The sequence below is a fragment of the Eurosta solidaginis genome, chromosome 5 (assembly GCF_040869045.1).
Source record: "Eurosta solidaginis isolate ZX-2024a chromosome 5, ASM4086904v1, whole genome shotgun sequence".
NCBI classification, from domain to species: Eukaryota; Metazoa; Arthropoda; class Insecta; order Diptera; family Tephritidae; genus Eurosta; species Eurosta solidaginis.
In genome coordinates this window covers 224,744,615-224,761,633 of record NC_090323.1, presented here as the reverse complement: position 1 = coordinate 224,761,633, position 17,019 = coordinate 224,744,615, and the positions used below count along the sequence as shown (strand labels likewise).

The 17,019-nt window shown below is 35.4% G+C and overlaps 2 protein-coding genes across 3 annotated transcripts in view; one reads left to right on the top strand and one right to left on the bottom strand.

Annotated features, from left to right (window-relative positions):
* The window catches only part of LOC137252599 (coiled-coil domain-containing protein 102A), a 76,110-nt gene extending 75,157 nt beyond the window's left edge, over positions 1–953 (bottom strand). For both annotated transcript variants that reach the window (XM_067788570.1, XM_067788571.1), the window contains exons 1-2: positions 690–953; positions 56–166 (exon numbers count right to left, since the gene is read on the bottom strand). In XM_067788570.1, coding sequence (XP_067644671.1) covers positions 56–166; positions 690–779 — 201 coding nt within the window. In that variant the 5' untranslated portion in view covers positions 780–953. The remainder of the gene's footprint in view (positions 1–55; positions 167–689) is intronic.
* Positions 954–9,696: 8,743 nt separating this feature from the next.
* On the top strand, positions 9,697–16,846 carry RpS3A (ribosomal protein S3A). Its single transcript, XM_067788567.1, has 2 exons — positions 9,697–10,093; positions 16,271–16,846. Exons 1-2 carry the CDS (start codon positions 9,753–9,755, stop codon positions 16,734–16,736), a joined length of 807 nt encoding a protein of 268 aa, XP_067644668.1. The 5' UTR covers positions 9,697–9,752; the 3' UTR covers positions 16,737–16,846.
* Positions 16,847–17,019: the final 173 nt, after the last annotated feature.

The following is a 17,019-nucleotide window of genomic DNA, read 5'->3' as shown; positions in this document are numbered from 1 at the left end:
AAAGGATAGGTGTAAGACGATTATTGCTTGGGACCACAGATATATGCATGCTTACCTTACTCCATTTTTCACGCCAATTAGCTGTGCAGTCTGACCACCATTTCATCGTTTTTTCCATTTGAGCAGCACGAGCCCGTGCCTCATCCAACTCACGTTGCCTTTGGGCCTGTTGCAGAAAGTCACATATAATACTAGTTAAATTAAGGGTAGTAGTGCAGTTTACGGTACCCACCCTAAAGTTGGGCCAAGATTTTCGAGTGAGGTATCAAAAGACGCGTATTAATCTCGAGAACAATAATCCGATTTTAATGTGGTTGTTGTTGTGTTTATACCCACAAAAAAAATTGTGCATCACCGTGGCGGTAGCCACGGTTATACCACACACCCGGACTTGGCATTGCGTAGCCCAGGGTTATTTTTTATAAGCGCGGCCGAAGGCCGCCAAGGAGAAAGGTGTTCTGCGCAAAAATACTATGGATCCCACCACCGGTTTCGGAGGGACCCGGGGTCTTTTTTCGGTTTTTCGTTAATATCTTTTGAACGGGTAAAAAAAGTTAACTTCCGCTTTCGGATTCTTGATCTAGACGTGAATACGCGTCTTCTGATACCTCACTCGAAAATTTTGGCCCAAATTTCGGTGGGTACCGTAAACTGCACTATTACCAAATTAAGACTTTTGATGCATTTACCTCGCGTGCCTCCCATTCGGATGCATCACCAAATCTTCCTGTCTCGGCTGTTCCACTTCGTCGTGCCGCAGGAACTACACTTTGTGACATTTTTTATGATACCGGCCAGCACAAGGTTTAGTAAGTTAGTAAATTATTTTTTAGTTAACACAATTGAATTGTTTATTTTTCTTTTTGCAAACAACTAACGCAGCAAGAATTAACAATTTTCTATATTTGCAAGCATTTTCGTAGTTTTCTTATACCCAAATATTTTGACATATCAACTGAGTCTGCCCCTTCAGGTTGCCATATCGAAAATTTGGAGCAGTACAGTAAAGCCGAGATAGTCGCAAGAAATGCTGTGCAACATCTTAAAGTGCGTGCACCATTCCGTTCTTGTCTTTTCGCGCGAGTGGACGACCAGTGTCATCCTCAACTCAACGTCGATTTTTTCAGACCTTTTTGCGTTGAGTTGAAAATCAAAATAGACCTCAGGGTTGGCTTCTGTGCTTCCCTCGGGCTTTTTGGCGGAGTTAGGAGATGCAGTGCCTCCCTGACCAGGAGTTAGGGCGGTTTATGCACTCCTAATAGGAATCAGTTACATTGGAAAAATGGCGTGGTGCCAATAAAAAACCTAACCTTAAATTTATACATACATACATACATAAACTAACGGAATATCTGGCGTGACGCCATAAAAATCTAACTAAATACATATATATACCCAAGCAACAACACAAATAATCGCATGACAACCTGGCTGTTTAAGAAGGCTTAAACAATTGGCCATTTCACTCCGCAACAAGGAGTATCAAAATAAAAAAAAAAAAGTGCGTGCACACTAAGCTACGCGACACGTAGCGACAAAATATTCTTTGCATGTATTCTTATGGAACCATGCACACATAGCGTCAGTCGGACGACATGACACGACCATATTGACCAATTAGGCAATAAGCCGCTAATATTTTGTGGAACGTGTCGCTACGTGTCGCGTCGCTTAGTGTGCACGCACTTCAAAGCAGCATATCTCCAAATCGAGTTTTAACTGAGAAGATTTAATAAATCTGCTATTTTACCCTGCGCTGTCTCTACTATCATTTTATTTGACGTTTTATTTTTTCGTATTGAAAATTTATAAAGTGGGGCCATGTGCACAGTTTCAATCTTTGTGAAGTTTTTCAGCCATAAAAGTTGTTTTACATTTTCCAATTAAACACATACCTTTTCATAGCAAAAACATATCTAAATATTCCATCTTTGTACATTTGATCATTTTACTCTCATTTGGTCATACAAATATTAACCAAAAGATCTTCAAAAAACATCTGTCATACTTGAAAACTGCTGCAAGCTTTAAATATTTTCCTATCAAAAAATTACATGACAAATGAATTGTAGGTTGTTACCATACCTGAAATATTTGTAATGAGTGAAAAAATGATTGAAGATTTAGCATACAAATTTTGCGTTTCGAGATTTAACTTTGTATGATTAAACTTGTAAGATTTAACGTTTAATCCTCTCAGATGCCTAAAGGCTTGGTTTCCTTGAAAGCGGTGCCGCTATATAGCGCCCGTTACACAGCGGTAGAGTACGTTGTCAAAAATCTAGCAATGTAAAAGTTATTATGTGGAAATGGAAACTAAGAAGACGGTGAATTTCACCGTAACGTAATACAGCGGCAGGGCAAAAAATATTACTTCCATCATGACGGTACAAACTCGTTCGTCACCGTTTTTTCTCACCGCCGCACTCAAAGCGGTGAACAATTTGTCAAATTTTTGATTTCTTTGAATAAATTAATAAAAATAAAAACAGTTTTTAATTATAAATTTTTGAGAAAACGTATAAAAATAACAATAATATACAGCCTCGATCACCTGTCAAATCGCTGTCCGATTTAAGCTGGAGACATTGGTGCTTTATCGGTAACCGTATCGGTAACCTTTTAACAGCTGATTCGACCAACCTTATGAGAATAAATGCAATCGATTATTGGTGCCGCTAAGGTCGTAACCGTATCGTAGCCAACCAATTGGGTTTTGGTTTACCGTCGTAACGATAAACAGCTGATTACGTTAGGGATACGGATACAGCGATACGACATACGGCACCAATGACTCTGGCTTAAAGCGGGAGTCATTGGTGCCTGTTGCCAGCTGTTTATCGTTACCGTCGTAACGATAAACAGCTGATTACGGTAGGGATACGGATACAGCGATATACGGCACCAATGACTCCAGCTTAAGGCAAGATGCACACGAGGCGTAGCTTTATAGACGCGTACAAGATATGACATGTATCTACGATTTCTCTACGCCTCAAAGTCTGCACACGAAGCTACTTTCGAGCGTCGCTACAAATAGCAAACAATTATTGAAAAAAAATAAGAAATAAAATTTCTTCAGGTATATCCGTCCCCGAAACCAAAGGAAAATAGGTATTAAATGTTTTTTGCATCCCCGCGCCTTTGTTAATTATGAAAGGCAACTTTACACCACCGCGGACTAGAGAAAAAAGTGATTTCTAGTTCCAACACTTTTTAGCCTTTTAATCGCTTCAACAATGTCTAATACTGTTTTCACACAGAAACTCAATGATCTCATTTCACCTGCTAATGAAATTGTAAATTTTTTGCTTTCACGCAGAAGTAACTGCTCGATTAGTATGAAGGATGAGACAGACAATCATGGCGGAACGATACAAGGTGGTAGCATGGTGACATACCTACAAACAAAAAAATGCCATGTACTTGTAAATTCGATGGACAAATGTCAAAATCGAACTACGCCGGTAGTTGATGTATCACATCAAATAAAAAAGGTTATAATCAGCTGTTCGATGCGACCACCTTGTATCGTTCCGCCATGCATACAATGACATTTGCTTTGACAAATGACATTTTAAGCACTGAACACACCAAAAACTAAGAAGCGGAAACGGAAGCGGAACGCTGCCAACAGAGTTGCATTGTGCTTTTGACTTCATTAGGCATTCGATTAGCTACTAATGAAATAATAATAGATTCGAATTTTTTAGGGAAGCGAGAGCTCAATAAGCGTCTTAATGTAGAAAACTGCCTTCATTATTCAATAAGCCGTCTGTGTGAAAACAGTATAACCAAGCTTTTGTGGTGTTGAATACTCTTTTTCGATTTGGTAACTAAAATAACATTTTCTAATTAATTACCAGAGCTGTAAAAAGATTGAATCAATTGAGTGTGCATTCTCTCAGCATTCTTTTAAATATTGTGATTTTTTTGTTGCATATTATAAATCTCCATTCCTGAATGGCTTAAAATACTTTCAACTCAAAGCCAAAGTGTGTGTGTTATTGAATGGTAAAATATAATTCAATGTAGGAACCATTCCCAATTTTTATTGAATGTAAACTTGAAATGAATGCACACTTTTTTTCCATTCAGTACTAAATACTTTTTCCCCGAGGTTATTTTTTTGTATACTTTCGTTGCCCTCAGATATGTTAAATTAATTTAGGATTTAGGTGCAAAAAAGGGGTAAAACTTGTCAATAGAAATAATAGCCCCTTCTAATTATCCAAGTAGTTTATTATAAAACTAGAAAGTCTTAAATCATCTTCATGGTGTCCAAACATAAGGCAATCAAGAAATAGTACTTCATATCAGATTTTGTATACATCGTAATTAGGTTGATTTTTCTTTCATTAATCGTTTTTTTTTTTTTTTTTTTTTTAATCGTGTAAGATCAAACAATTTTAGGCTCTTGTGGGCTGACTGATTTCCTTTTTAGGAATATCCTGCTGATAACTTGCTTATATAAAAGCATAGGGCTAGGGCCGGGTCAAGAGAATTTGGGGCCCAAGTCGAGTTATTATTTGCGGGCCCTTTCTCCCGTATTTATAGAAAGAAATTGGAGATCAGAAAATTATAGATCAGAAATATTAAATTCAAACTTAGTGTCAATAAAACAAAAAAATATTTCTGTTGCATATTAAATACATTTTTTTCAACAAAAGAACGAAAATATAACACACAAAAGTATTTTTAGTTATCTTAGAGTTTACTAAAACTTCATTTTCTGCGCCTTCAACTCAGAGAAAGTTGATATAATTTTACTTAAATCTAATTTTTGCGCAATTTCCTGCTCTATTGATAGCAATGTTAAACCGACAAGCCTTTCTTGAGTCATGTCCGAACGCAAATACGTTTTGATTAATTTCAGTTTCGAAAAGCTACGCTCGCCACTCGCAACCGACATTGGTATCGTCTACAAAATACTAAATTGGGCATGTGACCAGACAAGTTGTGTTGTAAAATATAACTAAGGTGAAAATTAAATTTTTTTAATGAAACTAAATATAGGGCCCCTACAAAATTTCTTTTTTTTTGTTGCAAAAAGGATTTGTAGTACAAAAGTGTTTATCCAATTTGGTGCCCCCTAGAACTTGGTACCCTAGGCGGTAGTTCGCGTATATGGTAGAGCCGGCCCTGCATAGGGATCTTGATTATGTAAGATATTCCAAAAACATGGGGATATAGTCAAATTTTGGTGAAACTTTGCAAAGACAATCTATTTCTTTCTTGCTATGTGTCAAAATGTTACTATATGTCCTACTTATTTTGCTATTGTTGTAAAATGGATTATGTAAATGAACACATTGTGCATTGACCAAATAAAGTAAATTATGGGTTTTTTTTTGTCAAAACAAAACAAAAACAGATAATTGAGTTTAAGTAATTTAATTTCATCAAAGTACATAGGTCTATCGGCGATTTCGTTGGAGCTTCCTAATTCCGAGATTTTTGATAAAATTATGTCAATTCAGTTGCAGTTATTGCAATTCAGTCTTTTTCCATTCACGTCAGTCACTTTCCCCGTTTTCTTTCATCTGTGCCACAAAAATTAGTAGAAGATCTTCAGAGGTTATTAATTTCCCTCCCCACGAAGAGATTGACTGGCTCCATCGCACTACAGTTTTTTTAAAGCTGATGTTTTGACAGTGTTTGACGGGATATAAATATACGACCTGAGTGATTGAGAAGGACCATTAATCTATATGCCTATTTGCACGGCATTGGTAAAAGATTAAAATTGCTTTGGATGGTTGAGTTCTATCTTACTTGAGCAGATTTGTATTCAAAATCAATTTTCTTTGTTATCAAAAAAGCTACAACTTCATATAGAGCCTAGGTTAATTGACTGTAATTACAAACTATTGTGTTTAGAAGAATATTTTTGTTAGAAAATAGAGAAACATAGTATATTGCTATTACAATTTGCAAACCCAGAAACCAGTATAGATACAGTATTTGACCATATACCGGTAAGAAGAATATATGAAGGAACTTAAGAGCTTTTTTTATTGAATTGTCCTTTCAATTGTTTAATCACCAATTGAGGACGTTCAAATGTAATGTTTCTTCATGCAAGTACCTTTTATATGGCACTTTGGCAACACTTATTTGAAACGATGACAATTTTCGCATCAGGAATGTTGAAATATTTGTCGTTTGCTTTTTTATTATTAAATTTTTAGGAAAATTTCAATAAAAACACTTTTCCAGTTAACTTCTTTATGCTTTATTACCGTTTAAGTAACGAATAAACTGGTCATCACGGACAATAATTAAATTTTTCTGTTGATATTTTGAAGGGGCTTTAATTTAATGCAACCATGTGATATGTATGTATGTATGTATTTATTTGAAAATTTGTTCCTAGCACAACAATTTTGACAAATTATTTAACAGTGGTAGTCATGAATAGCATGAGCTATAAAAATTGAACATTTATAATAATAATAAATTAGATTAATCAAATTAAATTAAATATAGCCGATAATAGTGAAATATTTATGTATGTAAATGTAAATCTTAAAACTAAAGAAAAGTAATTAATAAATATTAAAAGATAGCAGTAGTGATGATAACCTTTGGCTGGTTATAGATCGAATAGTATTTAACAAATAAAGGAAGAAGACACAGAGAAAGGAAAAGGACTTAGAAATGAACATTTTAACAACAACAATTTGAGATCCAGTTTAAGAGTCGTTAAAAAATGATGTTAGCTCTTTTTTGAAGTGCAGAACATTACTTAAGAGTCGAAGACACTACATTCTCTAAATCATTATTGGGAAAAGACCGTCTATGAATAACAATACATTTTGACTTATTCGGGTTTATACATATTAGCCCATGAAAATATTTGATTCAAATCGTGGTTTAAATTACTTATGCACAAGCTAGTTTGATCACGAGGACAACACGTAAACAACTGCACATCATCAGCGTAGATATGAACATTACAATACTTAAGGACATCGGGTAGGTCATTGATATACAGAACAAAGACATGTAAGAAGTCAGACTTTTCACCATCTATACATACTGCTTGAGTCCTATCGCCAAGATATGATCTTATATTTGAAAGGGTTTTGTGCATGTACGACATTTTTCATAATTGATTGGTACTAGAAAAGTGTGAGCACACTCAGCAAAGGCTGCGTTCATTTGAATGCGTATTCTGTGTTGAAAGATGTTTGTTTTTCATTCAATTACTTCATTCTTTCTTCGAATGAGTTCAGGAGTGCAATCTTTTCTTCCACTTCTGAAGAAGAATGGGTTGACTTTTAAGCCACATTCCTTAACAAGGAATGAATGAATGAAGAGCAAGCATTCTTAAATCAATGATTTAAAATTTCAAATGATTTACAGCTCAGCTAATTACACAAATTTTCATACAAAAAAATTTAAACAAACATCTTGTTCTTCCTTTTTTTCAAGCGCACTTACGCTCATACCTATAGGACACTACTTTATTTTCGTGTATTTTATCTTCAATTTTTTGACGCACTCCCTCCTAATACGGATTCAGTACTGGTGTAAGTGTGTAAACTATATATCAAAAAACTAACGAAATACAAGGAAAATACATTCTAGTTCATTAAAAACAAACGAACCAGTTTATATTTCAATAGGTTTTTTTGACATTCTGTCGTTTTTCTTTATTTTTTTCTGACAAATGAAAATTTTTTTTAGTTTGAAAATTTGGTGCATAAAAACACAATTAAAATCAACTTTCTTGTGAAAAAAGTGAACCATTAGAGACCGAAGTAATTTTCGCGTGTTATTTGCATTGTTTTTATTGTTAAAAATATTAATGTAAAAATAAAATGTAAAACATAAACAAAAACATGACAAACTCACTAATTTTAAGGGAATAGTGGTCTCGCTTTTTCATGACAGAAATTGTTTTTGTGTATTGAAGTTCCAATAAAGTTTCGTCAGTTTTTGAGCTTGAAATCCAAGCAAAAATAAAGTAGTGTCATATATGCTTCAGCGACCAACATTGCTGTATGCTTGGCTACATGAAGCTTTCATGCAGCTTACGCCTCGTATGCAGCTCTCCATTTAAGTACATGTGTTCGGCATCAAAGCGTACAGATTTCGCCTGCAGCGTCTAATACGCGTCTAAAACGCGTAGCCTCGTGTGCACCTTGCCTAATTAAATTATTTGCTAAATAGTGTTTTTCAAACTTTTTGTAGACGACTGGTACGTTGCATTATTTACATATTTTAAAATTTTTGTTTAACTGGCTGCTAGATTTTGAAAATGAATATTAATATGTCGTCTGATTTTCTCAATACATATTTAAGAGAAAACCTGATTTGAAACACAATTCAATGACCATTCGCGATAACCATTCTCCCGGTAAGCTATTATAATAAAATATATTTGACAGCTTGTTATAGCAATGGAAATTTTTCACTTGTAGGAATTCACAATGGCCTTGCCGCTTTGTTGCGCTTTTGTAAAGCCTCCATTACTGATACTTAGCATAGACTTGACTTGACTTGGCGTAAACTTGGCAACTTAGCCACGATTATACTCCACTTGGCGCATACAATCTGGCATCATAATCAGCGTTGAAATTTATTTTTAAATAAATGTGAATTTGTATGACAAAATGTCAAAATGAAATGGAAACAAACAAATGGCAACTCAAAATGTCAACGTCACTTAGAACTTACATAGAAAATCAAAATTGAACAGACTTCTAAAGGGCCCATTATTGATACTTAGCATAGACTTGACTTGGCTTGAGAACTGTCACTTACAGTTCTGTTACATGAACATTGCATGTTACTGATTACTCAAAACTTAGCAACACTTAACTTGACTTAGAAGTCTGTTGAATTTTGATTTTCTATGTAAGTTCTAAGTGACGTTTACATTTTGAGATGCCATTTGTTTGTTTCCATTTCATTTTGACATTTTGTCATATAAATTAACTTTTATTTAGAAATAAATTTCAACGCTGATTATGATGCCAGATTGTATGCGCCAAGTGGAGTATAATCGTGGCTAAGTTGCCAAGTTTACGCCAAGTCAAGTCAAGTCTATGCTAAGTATCAGTAATGGAGGCTTAAAAGCCAAATTAAACTTCCTTAGCCCTAACGCCATAGTCGTAACCATACCCATATCCATAACCATTTCAATGTAATCGATTAATGGTGCCTTAACCTAAAAATCGTGAAAATTTCATAAAAATGATGAAAACGCAAAAAATTACAACCATATTCCCCAAAAAATTAGTATCTTAGTCATAACGTATCCAAAATAATGAAGAAAATCTAAAAAAAGTTATTAAATTCACCAACTCAAATATTTTTAGGTTATGGATATGGCGAGAAACCAAAAACCAATTGATTGGCTATGGCATTAGCGTTATGGTATGGCACCATTAATCGATTACATTCCTTTCCATAAGGTAGGTTCGATCAGCTGATTTATCTGGTTATGGCTTTATGGTTATAAGTCACCATTAATTCCCCCTTAAGTCAAGTTAAGTGTTGCTAAGTTTTGAGTAATCAGTAACATGCAATGTTCATTTAACAGAACTGTAAGTGACAGTTCTCAAGCCAAGTCTATGCTAAGTATCAGTAATGGGCCCTTAATTCCGCATATCAAGTCTCACCTTTTTATTAACGATGGCAGCATAGGTCACAGTTACACTTCAACTTTTAATGGCTAACTTCCTTCTTTTGACAATACGACGTCAACGTGATTCCATCTTTTTCCGTTTGAAACCCTGAACATGGCGGTCGGTAAAAATAAAGGCCTCTCAAAAGGAGGTAAAAAAGGTGGCAAAAAGAAGGTAATAGATCCCTTCTCTCGTAAGGATTGGTACGATGTGAAAGCTCCAAACATGTTCGTGACCCGCCAGATAGGTAAAACCTTGGTTAACCGCACCCAGGGCCAGAAAATTGCATCGGATTACTTGAAAGGGCGAGTGTTTGAAGTATCGCTGGCCGATTTACAAAATGACAACGATTCCGATCGTTCCTTTCGTAAATTTCGTTTGATTGCTGAAGATGTGCAGGATCGTAATGTGCTTTGCAATTTCCATGGTATGGACTTAACTACAGATAAATACAGGTAATAAGGAAATGAAAGGTCAATAGTAAAGCGGTAAGAGTCTAGAACAGTGGTCGACTGCTAATATCGGTGAAGGTGTCAAACTACGCGTATTGACCGCGACAACAATCATCCGAAGCGGAAAAGAATTATTGTATCTCTACCGAGTGATATTTGCAGGTTAAGTAGGTAATTTTCATGTAGTTGTAATTTGATACACAGGAGCAAGTTTTGTCAACAGGGATTTTGCATAGCTTTAATTTTGATCCATTTGCTGAACCGGCCAGGATAATTTTTATAAGCGCGCCGAAGGCCTCCAACGCATAAAGCTGTTCTGCGCAAAAATACTGGGTAAAATTTTCCATTAGCGAAACACGCATTGAGAAAAAACAAATAAAAGTTGGAGGAGGTATCCTAGATGCCGGTAAAAATTTCCATTAGTGCACCATTCTTTCAGCATAAAAATAATTTATAAAGTTGGTATTCGAAGGCTTCTTGTTTATGCACCGAAAAAAAAAAAATAGTTTTGCCTTGACGGGCTCTGTACTATAATCAAAAATTTTTCGGGAGTGATACTTTCCATAAAAGAATACGTATACTTATAATATTAATTAAATATTTTGTATTTTACCCGTAATTGTTAATAGTGCACTAATGGAACATACAGCCATACTACAATTCTCACCCGCGTATTAACAGTCGACCGCTGTTCTAGACTTACCATTTTTTAGAAGCGCGACCGAAGGCTATCAGAAAAAATAATATGGATCCCACCCCCGCTTTCCGAGGGACCCAACGTAATTTTTCCGTTTTACGTAATGTCTTTTGAACGTCTCAAATTTTTCTTTGCTTTGGATTATTAATACTGACGCGTTTTTTGACACTATCCCGAGGTTTTTGTACGCGTTGTTGTTGTAGCGATAAGGTTGCTCCCCGAAGGCTTTGGGGAGTGTTATCGATGTAATGATCCTTTGCCGGATACAGATTCGTTTTATGTGGCTACATTAAACCTTCAGGCCATCCCCTCCCTTCCCACCCCCAAATTCCATGAGGAGCTTGGGGTCGCCAGATCCTCGTCTGTTAGTGAAACAGGATTCGCCGCGGAGAGGTGAGGTTGACAATTGGGTTTGGAGAAGCTATATATTGCGCTGGCAACCTGAAGGGTTGCGCTACACATCCCCTTGAATCTGATATTTTAGTCGCCTCTTACGACAGGCATACCTACCGCGGGAATATTCTGACCCCCTAACCCGCTGGGGTTTTTTTTAAACTGTTTTTTGTACGCGTATTATCAGTCGTTTGCTTCTCTAGACTTACCAGTAAAGCTGGTCATTGTAGGGAAATGAGCTTCCTTTATGATTTATATATGTATATTTCTGTGCCGATAAGCATGAAATTTTCGTTTGATGTGAAACATTTAGAAAGACATATAATATAAGCGCATACACAATACGGACGTGTAATTCAGACAACACATCATACGCTATTCTGTGCTCTGTTGCTTTGAACATTGTTTGGAAGATAATTGAAATAATGTTATTATTGAGAAAGAGATATACAGGGTAATCAATTGATAGAAATTTGAATTATTTTTGGAACCATGTAGATATGTCTACGGACGTAGTGTTCAAAAAACGAATCATACACATTTCTGCGTTGTATTTGGGATAGTCCAAGATAAAAAAAACTTCTAGCGGCACCCAAAAGAATTGCTTTCTGTGTACCTATTTAGGGATTAGTTTGTAGACATTTGAATGTATTTAGATCTAGTGAAATTATCTCTATATGCCAAGTTAAGGCTAAAAGAAGTATGTATTCATTCTACATATATTCCATGCACCTATGGACGTGTAATTCAGCCAATGCATCATATCCTGTGCTCTGTCTCTACGACACTCCAAGATAAACTAAACTGCGAGCGGCACCCTGAGGTACTGTGCTATACATTCTCATCTAGGGATGAGCTTGTAGACATTTGCAAACACGTATATATGTGCAGTGAAATAAGTTATATATATGGGGACCATATTGCTTGGAAGATAATTCAAATAATTATATTAATGAGAAAAAGTTATACAGGGTAATCAACAATGGAACCATGTAGATATTTCTACGGACGTATTGTTCAAAAAACCAATCATACACATTTCTGCGTTGTCTTTAGGATACTCCAAGATAAAAAAAATTCTAGCGGAACCAAAGGAATTGCTTTCTGTGTACCTATTTAGGGATTAGTTTGTAGACATTTGAATATCTTTAGATCTAGTGAAATTATCTCTATATGCCAATTTAAGGCTAAAAGAAATATGTATTCATTCTACACATATTCCACGCACCTACGGACGTGTAATTCAGACAATGCATCATATCTCTGTGCTCTGTCTCTACGACACTCCAAGATAAACTAAACTGCGAGCGGCACCCTGAGGTACTGTGCTATACGTTCTCATCTAGGGATGAGCTTGTAGACATTTGCAAACACGTATAGATGTGCAGTGAAATAAGTTATATATATGCGGACCATATTGCTTGGAAGATAATTCAAATAATAATATTAATGAGAAAAAGATATACAGGGTAATCAACAATGGAACCATGTAGATATGTCTACGGACGTAGTGTTCAAAAAACGAATCATACACATTTCTGCGTTGTCTTTAGGATACTCCAAGATAAAAAAAATTCTAGCGGAACGAAAGGAACTGCTTTCTGTGTACCTATTTAGGGATTAGTTTGTAGACATTTGAATATTTTTAGATCTAGTGAAATTATCTCTATATGCCAATTTAAGGCTAAAAGAAGTATGTATTCATTCTACACATATTCCACGCACCTACGGACGTGTAATTCAGACAATGCATCATATCTCTGTGCTCTGTCTCTACGACACTCCAAGATAAACTAAACTGCGAGCGGCACCCTGAGGTACTGTGCTATACGTTCTCATCTAGGGATGAGCTTGTAGACATTTGCAAACGCGTATATATGTGCAGTGAAATAAGTTATATATATGCGGACCATATTGCTTGGAAGATAATTCAAATAATTATATTAATGAGAAAAAGATATACAGGGTAATCAACAATGGAATCATATAGATATGTCTACGGACGTAGTGTTCAAAAAACGAATCATACACATTTCTGCGTTGTCTTTAGGATACTCCAAGATAAAAAAAATTCTAGCGGAACGAAAGGAATTGCTTTCTGCGTACCTATTTAGGGATTAGTTTGTAGACATTTGAATATCTTTAGATCTAGTGAAATTATCTCTATATGCCAATTTAAGGCTAAAAGAAGTATGTATTCATTCTACACATATTCCATGCACCTACGGACGTGTAATTCAGACAATGCATCATATCTCTGTGCTCTGTCTCTACGACACTCCAAGATAAACTAAACTGCGAGCGGCACCCTGAGGTACTGTGCTATACGTTCTCATCTAGGGATGAGCTTGTAGACATTTGCAAACACGTATATATGTGCAGTGAAATAAGTTATATATATACGGACCATATTGCTTGGAAGATAATTCAAATAATTATATTAATGAGAAAAAGATATACAGGGTAATCAACAATGGAACCATGTAGATATGTCTACGGACGTAGTGTTCAAAAAACGAATCATACACATTTCTGCGTTGTCTTTAAGATACTCCAAGATAAAAAAAATTCTAGCGGCACCCAAAGGAATTGTGTTCTGTGTCCCTATTTAGGGATTAGTTTGTAGACATTTCAATATACTATGTATTTATGTATGTATCTATAGCAGTCATGCTGCCAGAATTTAATGAATTCAAAGGAAATTTATTCCCTTTTGTTTAATTTCTCTTAACTTTGGCGACCGAGGCGATTTTTTTATTGATTTTTGTTTACCGAGAAATATTTTCAAGTCAACACTGTGAGTGTGCCTTTAGTTTTAACTTGCAAAATTATTTATTTATTTTACATATGTATATCTACAGGACATGTCCCCACAGATAGGCAAATACAACAAAACAAAATAAAATTATATAAACGTAATAGTTTTAACGCAGTAAGAAGGAAGATTCCTTGACGTATCCCATGGCAAGTGTTTCAAAGCAAAAAGTAAAAAAATGTTATTTGAAGCGATTCCAGTTTATCGTAATGAATCTGATAATGTGGGTTCCAGATTATCGAGCATTTTCCAATATTGGCCTCACCAATGACGTAAAAAGAGTTTTAGTAACGTACGAATCATTGAATTCCTTAGACCACCTTTTTACGAACGCCAAAGTAACTTTAGCCCTAATTACTCAAGTTTCAAAATGTAATTTAAAATCAAGCCATTCATTGTAACATCTAGGTGAGTGAAGCTGATGACTTACTTAATAACATAATTTCTAATCACATACTCATGGGATTGGAAGGTTATCCGTGTAAAACACGAACTTACACTTTGGAAGGTTTATGAGGTTTTCATTACACCATACAACTAGGCTGTTCAGATCCGACTGTAGATGTGCTCTATCCTCTGGTGTGCCCTACTAAAATCTGTGTAAATAACACCATTTTTATTATCTCATTTTATTTACGTTTTTCATATATTTAAAGTGGATTATTTAGTTGTATGCCCCTATTACCGTTTACAACTCAACTCTGGTTGGGTTGAAATTTCGCAATTTGGTATTACAGATTACAACTCAACCTGTCAAAAAAAATGTCAGTTGAGTTGTCTCGTCTAACAACTTTTTGTGGCATTACCGTTTACAACGATGTGTTAGTGTAGTTGTCAAACGCGTCAAAATCTTACAACTGATTATACTAGTTGTCTCATACAATTTTGCAGTTGTTTTGAAATAATTCAACGTTTTAGAAGACGGTTCACCACCTAATTTTTAACAAAAATTTTCAAAGTTGGTATCAAAAGACGTGTTTCGACCTCCGATTTAAGAATCCGAAAACAAAAATTAAAAATTTAATTTCTATCATATCATTTCGGTTTAAATTTTCATGGGGATGTATTGTGCCAAATTTTTTGTACACACAAATCAGAAAGGCGTTGGACCTACCCAAGGTTATTTTTACAAATCGCGACCAAAGGCCGCCAACACAGGAAGATCTTCTGTGTAAAAAAACCGTGGATCGGGCCTCCTATTTCAGACCCTCTCTGGTCATTTTGTTTTTTTTTTTTTAATATTTTGCGACAGAAATACAATTTTTAATTTCCGCTTTCGAATCCTAAAAACGTAGATCGAAACGCGTCTTTTGATACCACCTTTGATAAGAGTTAGATGGTGCACGGGCTCATAAAACGTTACCAAAAAATAGACAAAAACAATTTAAAGCCGGTAGTTGCACATTTTTTAATCAAACAATAATCCACAATTTTGTACACATTTATAGAAAAAACAACGTTTAAACGAAGGATTACATTGAATAACTGTTTTACATTATGGAGCGACATTCCGAAGTTGGACGAGGCTGGCCGCAGTTCCATTCGTCAGTCCCATTGATACTAATCACTACTTCTGGGAATCCTGTTTTAGAGTAAAATACAATTTTTGCTGTTTGGGGTTTAATCCACTTCGCACAAATATGCTCCTCAATAATATCTAAAACCTCTTTGACAACTACAGATGTTGTAGGTTGTGCCAGTCCAACACTAAAATCATTTCCACAGCATTTTTGATAACTGCCGTCGTTTGCGGAAATGGCCCTTCATTTCGTTTAGTAAGGAGCAAAATGCTTCCTTACTTAACCGAAAATAGCTTACAAATCTGCAAAATATCTACATTAGAATTTTATCAATTGTTACTTGAACGTTTTCTTACTTAGTGCTTGGTAATTCCAAGGGATTAGAGTGATCGCATAAATGTTTTCTTATTCGCTGCATATCAATTTTCTCACCATTATTTTCATCATCATACAATAAATCTATGCTAATATCCATTTTACTATTAATAAAAAAATCACTTGCAAATGCTTAAATTTTAGCCACAAATTGATCAGCTGTTCATTTATCTGTAAAATCATCACTTTCTTAGCTTGGCAGCACCAATACAACTCCAACTGAAATAAGTTGTAATTCGTAATACCAAACAGGAGTTGAGTTGTTTTAATTACAACCCAACTAAGTTGAGTTGTTTACCGTAATAGGCCCTTTATTATCGTTGTATCTAGTCTGTTTTACATTTTCGAGCCCCAATAACTTAAGTTATTAATTATTTCAGGTCCATGGTCAAGAAATGGCAAACCCTTATTGAATCTGTCGTTGAAGCCAAAACCACCGATGGTTATATGTTACGTGTCTTCTGCATTGGTTTCACCGCAAAAGATCAACAATCACAGCGTAAAACTTGCTACGCTCAGCAATCTCAAGTACGCAACATTCGCTCCAAGATGACTGAAATCATTACTAATGATGTAACCAGCACAGATTTGAAGCAATTGGTCAACAAACTTGCTCTTGACTCAATTGCCAAGGATATTGAAAAGAAATGCCAACGCATATATCCATTGCATGACGTCTACATTCGTAAAGTAAAGGTGTTGAAGAAGCCACGTTTCGATTTGTCTAAATTATTGGAATTGCATGGTGATGGTGGCGGCAAAGGGACTGAAGCTGTTGTTTCAGCTGAAGGCGCTGTTGTGGAACGGCCCGAAGGTTATGAACCACCAGTTCAGGAATCCGTTTAAAAGCAAACCATACGATTTAAATAAATAACCCAGATCCATTTTATAATGTAGATACAAGAAGGAAAGAAAGTTGACAAAACTCGCGGATAGGAGTTTTGTAGAAACAAAAATTTAATATTAACTTTTATTTATTTGATTTTATTAAGGAATTTACGTATGAAACTTAGAAGGGAAGGCGTTCCGTTTTCTTTTACTCTCTTTCAGTTGCAATCTCATTTAAAAGGAAGCTGATTTATTTTGTTGTAAAGCTTGAAAGGTAAACTTCTTGTCTAAACCAATTTCA

Excerpts from the sequence above, each read along its gene's own strand:
- RpS3A (XM_067788567.1), top strand. The coding sequence starts at position 9,753 with ATGGCGGTCGGTAAAAATAAAGGCCTCTCAAAAGGAGGTAAAAAAGGT. Across the intron at positions 10,094-16,270 it reads TTAACTACAGATAAATACAG|GTCCATGGTCAAGAAATGGC; the intron begins GTAATAAGGAAA and ends TAATTATTTCAG.